Source organism: Polyodon spathula, chromosome 1 (genome assembly GCF_017654505.1).
Source record: "Polyodon spathula isolate WHYD16114869_AA chromosome 1, ASM1765450v1, whole genome shotgun sequence".
NCBI classification, from domain to species: Eukaryota; Metazoa; Chordata; class Actinopteri; order Acipenseriformes; family Polyodontidae; genus Polyodon; species Polyodon spathula.
This window is the reverse complement of record NC_054534.1, coordinates 78,877,336-78,891,197: the sequence shown is the minus strand read 5'-3', so window position 1 is coordinate 78,891,197 and position 13,862 is coordinate 78,877,336. Positions and strand designations below refer to the sequence as shown.

The window sequence follows — 13,862 nt, the reverse complement described above, 5'->3', positions numbered from 1 at the left end:
TGTTAGATGTTCTCTGAGTTAACTAGCATGTTATCTAATTAACCTTTTGTCACCAATTATTGTTAACAGGTGAGGGTATATGATTACTATAAATATAGGTAGCATAGGCACACGTTTGTCATTCCTGAATGTAAGGGGGCAGAAAATGGCAAAATACGCTCAGTTAAGCAAAGAAAAAAGTCTGTAATTACTTTAAGAAATGAAGGTCAATCTTTAAGACAAATCGCAAAAACTTTGCAAGTGTCTATAACTGCTGTGGTCAAGACCATCAAACATTTTGAAGAAACTGGCACTCATAAGGAAGAACAAGGTCAGACAGGCCAAGGGTGACCTCAGAATCAGAGAACAATTCAAGTCACAAGTCTGCGAAACCAGCGATTAACTGCCGATGAAACATAAGCTCAGCTAAATGCTACTAGAAGCACAGACATTTCACCTGTTCAGAGGAGATTGCGTGAAGCTGGCCTAACTGGAAGAATTGCTGAAAAGAAACCATTGATAAGTGTGCAGAATAAGAGGAAGAGACTTGCCTGAGCCAAAAAACACAGAGTGGAAGTCGGTCTTATGAGTCAAAATTTGAAATATTTGGGTCCAACCGCCGAGTATTTGTAAGACACAGAGAGGGTGAGCTCATGAGTTCTGCATGTGTGGTTCCTACTGTCAAGCATGGAGGAGTCAGTCACGTGGTCTGGGGTTGCTTTGCTGGTGACAAGAGTTGGTGATCTTTACCAAGTCCATGGCAAGCTCAACCAGCATAGATATCATGACCTGGCCTGCCCAGTCTCCAGACCTCAATCCCATAGAACTTGTATGGGATGAACTGGACAGAAGAGTCAAAGCAAAGCTACCCACAAGTGCCCTACATCTCTGGGAATTGATGCAGAAGAGCTGGGAAGACATGTCGGGTGATTTCCTGTTGAAACTTGTTAACCGAATGCCTTGTGTTTGTGAGGCTGTTATTAAGGCAAAGGGTGGCTATTATGAGGAATCCAAGATTTAGAGACAATTTTCAATTTTCCTGAACGTTGCTTTGATACTCCTTATATTTTGTTTGTATATTGTAACGTGTGTTTTCATTTTCAAGTTTTTACAGAAACGTATACGACGTAAAACATTGTCAATTATGATAAAAAACTAATTTCAAGCAAGTGTACACAAACTTTTGACTGGTACTGTATATAAGATATACAATTCCACATTGACAATAAAACGTCTTTTGACAGGGACATTTATGCTTTCAACAAAATAAATAGGTTTATTTTATTGATCTAAACAATAAAGGAACCTTTATACCACTGTCCCTTATTTCTGTATTATTGCTGGTGTGAATTAATGTACTGACACTCTTATTAACAGCACTAAATACAACAAGAATACAGTGGAAAAGGTCTGTGGTATAGCAGGTGAACTTGTTTTAGGTAAAAATGTTTTTTTAGCTAAAATGTTTAGCCTAGAGCAGCAAAGGAACTCTTGTGATTTTAAAATACTGTGGTGCACAAAGCCTGCAAGTTATCTCAGCCAGCCTGCAGTCAGGCACACCCAGCGGCAGGCTATCAAAAGCAAACCACAGTAGTTGTGAGTGCAATGTAAAACAACAACAACAACAACAACAACAACAACAACAACAACAAAATAGCTTTTACCATTATCTCCTACATACATTGTGGCACTGAAAAATGAAACAAATTCGTATTTGCTATTTTTGCTTCAGTGCTGTGATAGTTTAATCAACACAATTACAGTAAACTACATTATTACTTACCTTATGGTACATGTTGTGTTGCTCTACCTACAGGTAATATATTTCTTTAAATAAACTAAATAGGAATGTATCATAATACTGTCTGTCTATACCTATTTGTTTTATTTTAGTGTATAAGACCATATAGAGATAGTTACTGTGGCATACGGCTCATTTTTCATTAAGCACAATAATGGGAAAAAAAATTATTGCTTAGAATTATACAGATCTGACTGTGCTCTTTACCCTTACCAGTCCCCAGTATACTCTCATTAAATTTGAAGGTTTATATATCCAATATGTTACATCTCCATTATTTAATAATTGACTTTATCAGAGTCAATAAAATAATTGACTAATTTAATCAGTCCAGGAATGTCTGGCAGGAAATGGACTGATTAAATAACATAGGAGCACTGCAACAGTAAAAGCGAATAAACCACCTGTTACATTTTTAACTTGTTGTCAAAACTAGAAGCCATTTACAGCAGAGGTTCTCAAACTTTTATGTTTGGGAGACTCCTTTTATTAAATGCAAGAAAGATAAGCTTTACTGCAATAAAAGCAGATGTTTAATGTATACATTCTCTGTAAGTATCTCAATGCCTTTCTCCCAGTAGAATAGGAAATGAGCAATTCCGCACCTTAAATATGTCGGCTGTTCAAAAAAGGGGCTACAGTCTCGACAAATTGTCATAACACCAATTCTAAATGAATAAGAAACAACTTTACATTACTCAAAAGACCCTACATTATGCCGTTGTCTCAGTTTATTATTTATAGGTAACTTTATTGGGTGCATTTATGCTATCTGAAGGGAAAATTCCAATCTGGAGCAAGCCGCTTTAGCCCTAATCTAACCCAGTTTGAGATCCAGTGATTTACATTATACCTACTCTTCATAATGGTCATATCGTATCGTTTTTACACACACATCTTTTACACAGTGACACAACCTTATAAAGACAGTTCTTAAATATAAAATAGAATGTACAATAAATCGTTAAAATAAAAATAAATACTGCATTTTAACAACAGTATTGTAATAAATATCTTGACATTTTCTAGCTTGATTTAAAGGCAATGAGATTTGGCAGCAATGGTGTGCCTGCACAAGAATCAAAGTCAAACAGGGACAGATTCTTAAGGAACCACAATGTATTGTGTCTATTTTAATGTAAAAAAACAAATATTAATATTTACAAGAGATCATATTTATTTTAAATGATCACTAACATGTTCCCTGTGATTAGTGTTTATATAATACAATACTTCATTTTTATATAATCATTTTAGCTGCTGGGCTCGATTCAGTGGTAATAATTACTGATTGGCCTGCTCTGTGATGATGCTTAATGTGTGTTTGATTATTCTATCTGTCTCGGTTTTCAACCTTTTTGTTGAACAGGTTAACTGGAGCCTAAATTAAATAAAAGTGTTGCTGCATTTTATAGTGGATATGGCGGTGCATTAAATTTGATTTAATCCAGGCCTGACACAACAAGAAACACAATTGTAATTGTGAGAACCAATCCTCAAAACTGGATGTATTTCCAATTGAACCAAGGGTGGAGCTGTAATTTATTATTATAAATGTACCAGAGGCTCACATTGCAAAGAAATAAGGTAATACTTATTTTCTGTCTTTACAACCATATAGTTTTAAAGTTTTGTAAATAGCACATAGTATTTCATAAGCTGCAGTAAAGACCGCATGTCCTTAAGAGTATTAACTGGTAGCCATTGGCTTTTTTTTAGTTCATAAAGATTATTCAAACATAATCTGCAGTACTGTACACGTTTAAGCTATGCTTGGGATGCTTACTTTTGCAATAATAAGAACAACAATGTAAACTGAATAGCTCTCAGTGGACCACTTTTACCTTCTATTTGCATAACTGACCTAAGCAGATTTCTTAAAGTAACTAAATAACTAAATTCTTTCAGGAACACATTTGAAGAAACTACTGTTGTTTACATAAATGTAGCTGTTACCTAAATGGGTGCCCACATTCCTCATTCATTTTTTAAAAAGCATACTTTACACTATGTGCCTGATGTGATTCATATATAGTAAAGTTAAACGCGCACACAAAAAAAAATAATCCAGCAAAAGCTTTTCTTCTCACATGTGCAAAGTTGGCGCTATGGCAACATTAAATTTTGGCACCAGTAGACATGTTTAAATGTATTTATTTATTTATTTTATTCCTTAGCAACCATTGCTTATGACAGTTTCTCATCGGGTCTGGACTACTGACATGACCCACCCACACTCATCCACAAATCACTAAAAACTAATTAAAGAGCAGAGGAGGGGTCTTGATTAGGGTGGGGTTTGATAGTTTAGCAGCGGTGAGCTCTCTTACCAATATCACTTGTGAACTAAGCTACTTTACAAAGGTTTTTTAAGTGAAAGGCAAGCATTAAACCACCATCCACCTAATCCTCCTATGGTTTTCATTTTCCTACAGTACCATAATATTTGTGAACAGATTCCTATATTTTTTAACTCAACATCTGTGTAAACTGTACTCTGTGCGTTCCTCAATGATTAGGTAGGCTTCTGGATAAGCTGTGCTCTGATTTTCAAAGGAGAATGAGTAGAGAGTACAACAGCTCTTATTAAACATGTCACATTCAAATACACTTTTATGTAAAGGTCACAAAAACAAACAAACAAAAAAAACCATTTCAGCTCAGTTTTCATTACTTGCTTACATGCAGGAGACATTAAAATACAGTTGGTATTTGTTGTCACAAAATTTTCTTTGTGCTTATTGTTTACACTTCTGGACTGCTCAGTCTCAGAGAGGTCTTAGATACATCTGTGTGCATGGTTGACATGGCAATTGTCTCATAATCCTCTTCTCTAGAGGAGAACTTGCAGAAGCGGAAAACTGCATGCAAATCCCGCTGAAAGTTCCTATTGAGGAAACCATAAAAGATGGGATTTACACAGGTGGAGATCATTGCTGTCAAAAGACAAAGCAAAAAGACTGGGTTGTGGCTGCAGTTCATTATGATTTCATGATTCCAGTCTGCCACAACATTAAAGACGTTGAGAGGAAGCCAACACACTGCAAATGCCACCACTATGGAAATCAACATAACATTTATTCTTTTGGTCTCAGTGGACCTGCACTTATTCTCCCTTATCTTGTCCATCATGACATTTCTTCTTTTAAGACGAATATAAATCTGAAAGAAAAAAGTTAATAAAACATTATTAACATTATATTAATCGTTTAACCATTCGCTATTTGAACATTACACAAGTACAGTTTTGCACTTTTGGCAAAATATAGTTTAAAACATATAGGGTCCCATTTTCAAGATGTTGCAAAGTAGTGGCACTGGCGCAAAGATCTTGAGCACGATTTGCGATTGAATGGGATTTTGGAGGGATAGCGCTAATGCTAGTGGTCGGCATAACTTTTGAGGTGTGGCGTCATTAATATTTTGTTGTGAAGTGATTTTGATGCGGCACAAATCTGGTGCTGGGTGCTGTGTTTCAATTTGAAAGAGACATCTCAGGCAGGCTTATTCAGAGGGCAATCATCAGCACCAGGGGGTAGAAGGAAGATAAACATGAAGAAACAAGAGAAGAGGAACATAAAGATAAAACGTAAGTTGATATATTATAAATTAATTATGTATTAATTTGTGTCTGTTTGTTTTTAGAGAGAATGGGACATGCATTAGCATTCCTGCAGCGAAGGGAGAGGAGATATCTAAATAGTTTTCTAAACCCGTGTCTCTTACGCCTATCAGACAGTGAATGCAGACATCGCCTCTGAATAACAAACAAATTATAGCTGACATCTGAGGTCTGGAAAGAGATACGAGAAGATATACAGCACTGCCTGTTGCATTAAAGGTCACGGCTGCACTAACTTTTTTTTTTTTTCCACTGGTTCCTTTGAGAGGATTGTAGGTGCTCAGGTATTAGCCAGTCGGCTGTAAGTAAGTACATGAAGTTACTGCAGCTTTAGTGAAGCGTGCAGTGCAGTGTATTTGTGGCTTATGCCAAGTACTGCTGAATACAGGTATAACCAATCCATCAGCTCTGCTCGATCTGTCATTCAGAGTACATTTTGAATGTTAAAAATCTATTTCAGATGTTTGGATCAGTCAAGAAGTACTCCGTGGGTTACTGATTTTTTCATGGCACATTCTTTTCTTCACAATATTGCCATAGGCAATGGATGTCGTATTGACTTTCCAGAGGACACAAGTTTTACATGAAGCTTTTAGGGAACACTGGGAGATGCTGCAGTTGCCGTTACTGCAAGACAGACCAGGGAGCGCCTTTTTCATATGTATTTATTTAAATTGTTTACGATAATAAACATTGTGTTATGTATACTCTTTTTTTCGTAGGCTATCCAAGTATTTCAATAAAGGACACCTCATTGTAAATGCCTGCGTTCACTCCAAAAACATCCATTGATGGGAATGGCATATAAAGGTATGTATTATTGACAACAGTGTAGTTTAGGAAAATCGCTTTATACTCAATCAATAACAGACAAAATTGGGCCCATTATGTAATTTGATATTTGGTGGTAAATATCAGTATGAATTCAATTCTGCTTGTTCTTCAGTAACAGTAGTATTAAGTTTGTTATAAAATCTGCATTAAACAAGTAATACACATGTAACAAATAAGTGCACATGTTTTCTAAAAATTCTACTAATTAACAATGACCTTGACTACTACGACCAACTGTCTGCTGGTATTTAACAGGTCTCTATAGAATTACTACCTAATTATTGTGATAGTCAAACCCAACCAATTTTTGTTAAGGCTGTCACCCACATGTAACAGCTGGACTCCATCTGGTATTTTTCATACCTTTTAGTGTTGCCATCTGTCTAGGTTTGACCCGTACAGTCCGGGAATTGACAGCTGCAACCAGGTGGCAGGAATTAACAAACCTGGACGCACTAATCTCCAGTAAAAACGCATAAGAAACACCAACCTTTCTTTAATATTTTCTTTGGCATTCATTAGTTGCTTAAAAGATTTGCACTCTATTATTAGAACTGTACTGTTTAACACTGATCTGTACATTCTACTTTGTCCCCAGTATTTGAATAATGCTGGGGTGGGGACAACAAACCTATCCACGTGATTGAAACAATCCAATACAGTACTGAGCTGATGTGGGATTCAGGACTCATGGGATTTCAGGTCTGAGGATCCTTCACCTTGAACTTGAAAATCCAAGTGAATATGGCAGTCATGGCAAATGTAGCCCCCTTGCCACATTGCGGCCCCCACTGTAGTGGTAAACGAGTAATATGACAATTCAGTTTTGCGATTAAGAGTCAACAAAGTAAAAAATAAAACATGTTTTTGCATTTTGTATTGGTAGTTAATCATATTGCTTTTGTTATTTATCATCTCTGGCTGGTTTACATTACATTGATCTGCCTGTGATTAAATACATAACCTTTACAGTAAATACAAAAACACATAAACTATGGTTTAATTATGATATATAATGGCAATTAAACCATATATATATATATATATATATATATATATATATATATATATATATATATATATATATATATATATATATGTGTGTGTGTGTGTGTGTGTGTGTGTGTGTGTGTGTGTGCGTACGTATAATATGATTTACATATTTAGCCGTATCTGAGTTATTTGTAACTTTCAAAACCCTGAATGAAATTTAAATCCATTTTGACTAATGCTGTATCTTTTTACTGACACACAACCAATAGTGCCATTGTTTTTAACATGTATTAATAATGTTTGTTAATATTTATTATAGGGGGGTGAAAATTGCCATGACATACCAGCTGTAAAATAATTCAGACCGTCATGAACAGTTTTTTCAGGCTCAAGTCCATTACTGTTTTGATGATAGTCTTTTTCTTCTGTAGACATTAGTTTAATACAATAGAAGCCTATTTATAGTGACACAATGCTATAATTCAGACCAACTGGGGTACTATTAACTATAATACCAAAAGTAACTACCAGTGTTATGAGGAGAAAAAAAAAAAAAAAAACTAGTTTCACTTGATATTCTAGTTTAAATCCTTGGTTATTACACTTTTTACCGTGCACATTTAGTTTTAGTTTTCAATTTCTAGTACTGTATTGTGACCAGAGAGGGCGCTGTGGAAGATGGGTTGTATGCTTTCCCACTGATGGGCTGACTCGATGGTATGTAGCAACCAGAAGCCGGCCATTTTGGAGAAAGGCAGCGATTAGATAGACCAAGGCACCGCGCAGATCACAGGGATGAGTTGGGTAGTACAAAGGGGATGGCGCTGCATGAGTACAGCCCCTTATGCTGAACGTAATTTCTAAGATGGAGCGCTGTTAGTTTTATTTTTGTGTTCTGTGTTCTACAGTGGAGTAGGAGTCAGGGAGCTGCAGCCACCAAGCCAGCACAACCACCCGAGCACCCACTCGCACTGCACTACACAGCACAGCCCAGCACAGCACCACCATTCCCAGTTTACAAAGCACATTTCCATGCACCATGGGGATTATAAAGGACTGCTGTTTGTTTTTGTTTGGTACAGAAAACCTGGCGTACCACAGATGGTAGAGGGACTGAATTATTTGTTTTCTGTACAATAAAATATGGACGTTTTTGCACTAGATATTCGTGTTTAGACAGTCACATTATTGTCCATGCTATTCACCTCCTGACGTGTGTATGTATATATATATAGGACTTGAAGTGTTCGGTTTTAACCGATATTAACTGAAGAAACACACCGAAGACCTATTTAGAGGACACGTTTTTTATTTTTCAAAAATTGATAAACCTGGGTTAAATAATGTCAATCATTCACTACTCTTTCTACATAAAGAAAACATCTTTCAGAAGGCAGGCAGTGTGCAAAGACATTGCTACTGACCAATCAGAAATTTTTGTGGACTTATGTAATAAAATACACTTGTTCGATTATATATTATTTAATTAATGTATTTTTTATAAATGCAGAAATTATAATACAAATGAGGGACAAATACAATACAAATTACCTGGGCCTGATGCATTACATTCTGATTGCATTAATGACTCTATAGTGTTTTAAGATTAATTGTGTTATTGTTTGGGATCAAAACATTCAGGACCAGTAATTATTTAAAAGTTAGGTTAACATTTATATTTACAAAATTAATAATTTGGGTAAAATATTCAAAATGACAATGAGTAGCAAGACATCAATCCTCATTTCAACGCTGGCTCAACAAAGCTCCCAGACTCTTAAGAGTTGGACAGCTACTCAAAAAACATGGTGGCACCCACAGCTAGCATCAAACTGTGCTACAAAAATTATGAATGGACAATGCAAAATGTAAAAAAGTAAATATCGTACCATCCAGTGCCCAGTTTCAACTGTCCCGCCGTATTCAATTCATATTAGGACTGGTAAAATATTGTACAAATAAACAGCTGAACAGGTATTGATTGTAATTTATAGCCACAGCTTCCATCATAGTATCTTCTTTGTCAGATATTTCTAGAATTTTGTCCTTCACTTAAAACCTCACCTGCAATGACAAAGCGTTCCTAAATACCTGGAAATGTTGACCTTTTAGTGCTGCCTCCTCCGAAGCTGGCAGGTATGCAGTGTGCAGATATACGGGCAGTGTAGGGTGTAAAACAAAATGCTGTACGACCAATTCTCAGATTCAAAATGCATCCAGTGTTTTAAATCCTAAATGTGGACATCCTTACTTCAACAGAGTAAGTTAACATTTGTATATGTATTAATAAAACGTACATGCAATTTATTATAAAAACTGAAAATGGATGCGTTTGAACATAAGAACATAAGAAAGTTTACAAACGAGAGGAGGCCATTCAGCCCATCTTGCTCGTTTGGTTGTTAGTAGTTTATTGATCCCAGAATCTCATCAAGCAGCTTCTTGAAGGATCCCAGGGTGTCAGCTTCAACAACATTACTGGGGAGTTGATTCCAGACCCTCACGTTTCTCTGACTGAGTGTTGTTTACTTTTAATTACTGGAAATAACCGATTTTGACAGATAATAAGAAAAACTATGGCTGGGCACCAATAGCAGTATTTTGATATGATATAGTTTGATAGAGATAATAATTTCCAAATCGCCATGTTGCGGGATTAAAAAATTAAATTCACGTACACTCGCTGAGACATACTGTTTATTGCTAATACTGCTAAAAATACAAACGAAGTACAATCACATATATTTTATGTTGATATAAAACAAACCCTATACATACCAATTATGGCCAGTCTTGTAGGCAAACACTACACACTAAAGTATTATTTAACCATTTTAGTCCATTGATTGGCGTTTGAATACCAAATGCTATTTACATGTGACATTAAGCACCACTGGCCATCCATTTTGCATTATTTTGAGATATGCGCATGCGTCAGCAGTTCATTGCATTTTGTCTGTGTGATTACTTACGCTATTATTAATATACGTTCAGTATTACTAATTAGATGTACTTTTATAACATCAAAACACATCTTAGAATCTTGCAAAATTCAGCATGACACCACACTTAATACTTTAAGAGGTGTCACAAGGCAGCCTTTATACGCAGAGCAGCTGAAGATTCAATTACTTCTGGATTGGCTAGAAAGTCTGCGCTGTGAAGTATAGAAATATTTCGGTTTTGCGGTGGATGACGATGGAATAATAAAACCAGGGGCGCTGGAATGAGGGGTGCTGGGGGTGCGGAAGCACTCCTGTCTTTGCATGGCTTCTATCATATACAGGGGTTACAGTTTTGTTCAATGGCTTTCAGCACCCCCACTTTAAAATTTGTTGCAGTGCCACTGAGTAAAACAATATAACACCTTGTTTTTTTTTCAAAGCAAAGCACCACTAAATTAAAGTAACTGCTTTTCATATGTAAATATTTGTTTATGTGTGTGTGTGTGTGTGTGTGTGTGTATATATATATATATATATATATATATATATATATATATATATATATATATATATATATATATATGTTTGATATTGCAATTGTGTGATTATATTTTTCTGTATAGTTTTAAAATATGTGCACAATATCAATATACAATTTTCATATCGTTACCCACCACTAATAAAAAAACAAACAAACAAACAAAAAAACACCCCTGAACTCAACAAAAAATAAAAACTGAAAAATTCAAGCCCTATGTATATAATTAATAATTCTGGGTTACATCTTGGGAACAACTCAATTCCTTTGTGTTAACAAACAAGTATCATCCATCGGGAGTGTGCTAAAATGATTTTACAGTAGTATGGTACCATAGAACAAACTGATTAGTTACTGTCTTCAGCTATATTTATTGCTATATTTTACAAGATAATTGTAATTAAGCTATTTGATTGTTGCGTGTTGAAATATTTTCTTTAATATTTTACAGCATTGACATGGGTCAGAGAGAGGATTGCCAGAAAATGTTAACCTGAAACAACTGAGGCAGCTGTGTTTAATGCTGCTTTACAAATCTGATTGGATTGTAGGTTTATAGGGTTGTGGCACTGTCCTAAACACATTTTTCATAGGGTTGACGCATGACAGTTTCTGAATTGATGAAGGTGAAGAGGACACTGAGCTATTTATAATCAATCTAACATACAAGTGTCTCTACACAAATCATAGAACAACCTCAAAACTGTGTAAATCTTCCAAAGGACACTGTATATATAATGACAAGTTGAAGGAATAGAAAGCTTTTTTTTCTTATTAAAATTCTAGAATTAAATGTAACATAACATTACAACCTTACCTTTAGGTAGCACATGAATATGAAGCAAAGAGGTCCTACATACTGTATCATTAGCAGACAGGTTGTGTAGGTCAGCTTGAATGTTTCTGAAGGCCAATTGCTGATGCATACAACCTTTCCAATATACTGTTCTTGAAAGTGTGGTAACAACTTCAGAGGGTCATCTGTCACATTGGTGAAAAGCATTAAAGGCAGTGATATACAGATAGCCATGAGCCAGATGATGGCAATCCCAATATAGGCATGCATATTGTTTGGTCTCCAGCCTCGAGGGTTGATGATGAGTTGGTGCCGTTCGACTGCTATTAGGACCAGTGAAAGGATGGAAACTGAGACGGAAACACACTGCACCATGTTGTTCATCTTGCACATGACTTGTCCAAAAATCCAGTGGTCCATGAAGGTATATACAAGCGTAAAGGGAAGGCACATGACAGACATAAGCAAGTCAGAGACCGAGAGGTTGGCAATGAGTATGTTTGTGACATTGTGCGTCTCTTTCTGCTTCACAATAATGAGAATCAGGGCAATGTTGCCAATGACTGCAAGAAGAGCAACTGCACCATATGCGATAGCCATGATGAAGAACATGACAGGATGAGCCTGGCATACCTCACCAAAGACCAGTAATGAAGAGTTCTTTTCAGAGCAGTTCATGGAACCTGAGCAGTTTCCTTCATTAAAGAAAGGCACTTCACCCATTTTCAATTGCCACTTTTATTCTTCTTATATAAAGCTACTTCTGGTCATCCATATCTTTATATTGTATGATTGAAATTGTTGAGTACAGCAGGTATCCAGTATTGTATATGTCCTGTGAAAACATAGCAATCTGAAAGAAAAAACTCATTTTAAAATATGTCCTTGTTCAAGACAAAGAGACCAAGCCATTGCAGCATTTTTTTTTTCATTACAAAGATACTATAAAACCTAATTAGCTAGGGCAATCATAATCAAATGCTCAGCAGAAATTACATGTAATATGCATTTAACAAAAATCCATAGAAAACATACTATCAGGCAGTCAATAACATATTATCATAAATCAGGGATAATAGATTGTCCACATCTCATTATAAAATGATCACATCTGTGCTGTATTCCATGCTATTCATAGATACTTAAAACACATAAGATGTTCTTGTTCTCATACAGTAGTTTTAGAATTGTGATAATAGAATAATTGAGTTTTAGAATGGTTGCTATGCGAGTGAGGCAATGTTTTTTGACTAGGCCGGTTCCCATTAAAAAAAAAAAAAAAAACTGGTAACACCCTACTGCTAGCCTGTGCATTGAAAGTAAGTGTAGGTTGCAATCAAGAACTTCACCAGCTCTGTTGAGTTTGATGTGGTGTAGTGGTGTGCGGTCAAGGCTGATCAGCGGCAGAAATAGCAAACCGAGACATGAAAGACTGCAATTCAGGGCACCTTTATTTACAACAAACAAAAGGTTAAAACAGCAATACAAATCCAAAACCCATAAAAAAAATTTTAAAAAAATCTATGGCCAACTTGGTGCAGGTAAGAAAGCACAACCTGCTGCTTTCAACCCTTCTCCTAAACTAACAAACTAACCCGTTTCAGGTGGAGGCTCCAGTGGCGTGGCGTACTGAATTGAAATTAAGTACACATTACAGCCACACTTCTTTACATTCCATGAAGCAATTGATTTCATCATGGCGAAAGGAAGCATGCCGCAATTATTCCAAAGCCATCTCCCATAATGCATTATGGTAAGTAATTACAAAACCAGGAAGTGAGTGAGTGTAAATGTGTGTGTTTGTTTACGTCTGTTATCGATATGGTGCAATTGTACCAATAAAAACATTTACCCACGCTATCATATAGCATTCCATGTTCTAACTAGCTAGTTGCATATGGATTCAAGTGATACCAGATGGCTGGAAGATTCTTAAAGAGAGAAAGAAAAGAAGAAAGATGATGGCTATTCTTAGCATGATAGTGGCGACAAGAAATTTCTTCATGAAATGCTTAATTAAAAGTGTTCCCCGACTCTTCAACCAAGGTGGCTGCCAGTCACAGAAACCCATATATTTGAATGTGCAGGGCCTCTACTCTGTTACACTTGCTCATCCAAAGGATGAGGAGATTGATTTGTGTATATAAATGCAATGGACCTTGTTATAAAATTATACATTTTGTGTCTTTGTTGATGTGTAGTTAAAAGGAACAGGGGATCTGGTAAGGCAAGTGATACACAGTGCAGTTCAGGCGTGAGTTAAAGGTGATTTTCTTGGAGCAGGCTGCTAATGAATTTACAGTTAATTATCCCCAAGGAAGGTATAAGTAACAACGACCTACATTGTATGCATG

At 36.0% G+C, this 13,862-nt stretch overlaps 1 protein-coding gene across 1 annotated transcript; it reads right to left on the bottom strand.

Moving 5' to 3' along the window:
* Positions 1-3,561: 3,561 nt before the first annotated feature.
* On the bottom strand, positions 3,562-12,237 carry LOC121300016 (neuropeptide Y receptor type 1-like). The gene is made up of 2 exons (XM_041228386.1): positions 11,530-12,237; positions 3,562-4,942 (listed from the first exon to the last, which is right to left on the bottom strand). The coding sequence occupies exons 1-2, from the start codon at positions 12,229-12,231 to the stop codon at positions 4,526-4,528; spliced, it is 1,119 nt and encodes a 372-aa protein (XP_041084320.1). The 5' UTR covers positions 12,232-12,237; the 3' UTR covers positions 3,562-4,525.
* Positions 12,238-13,862: the final 1,625 nt, after the last annotated feature.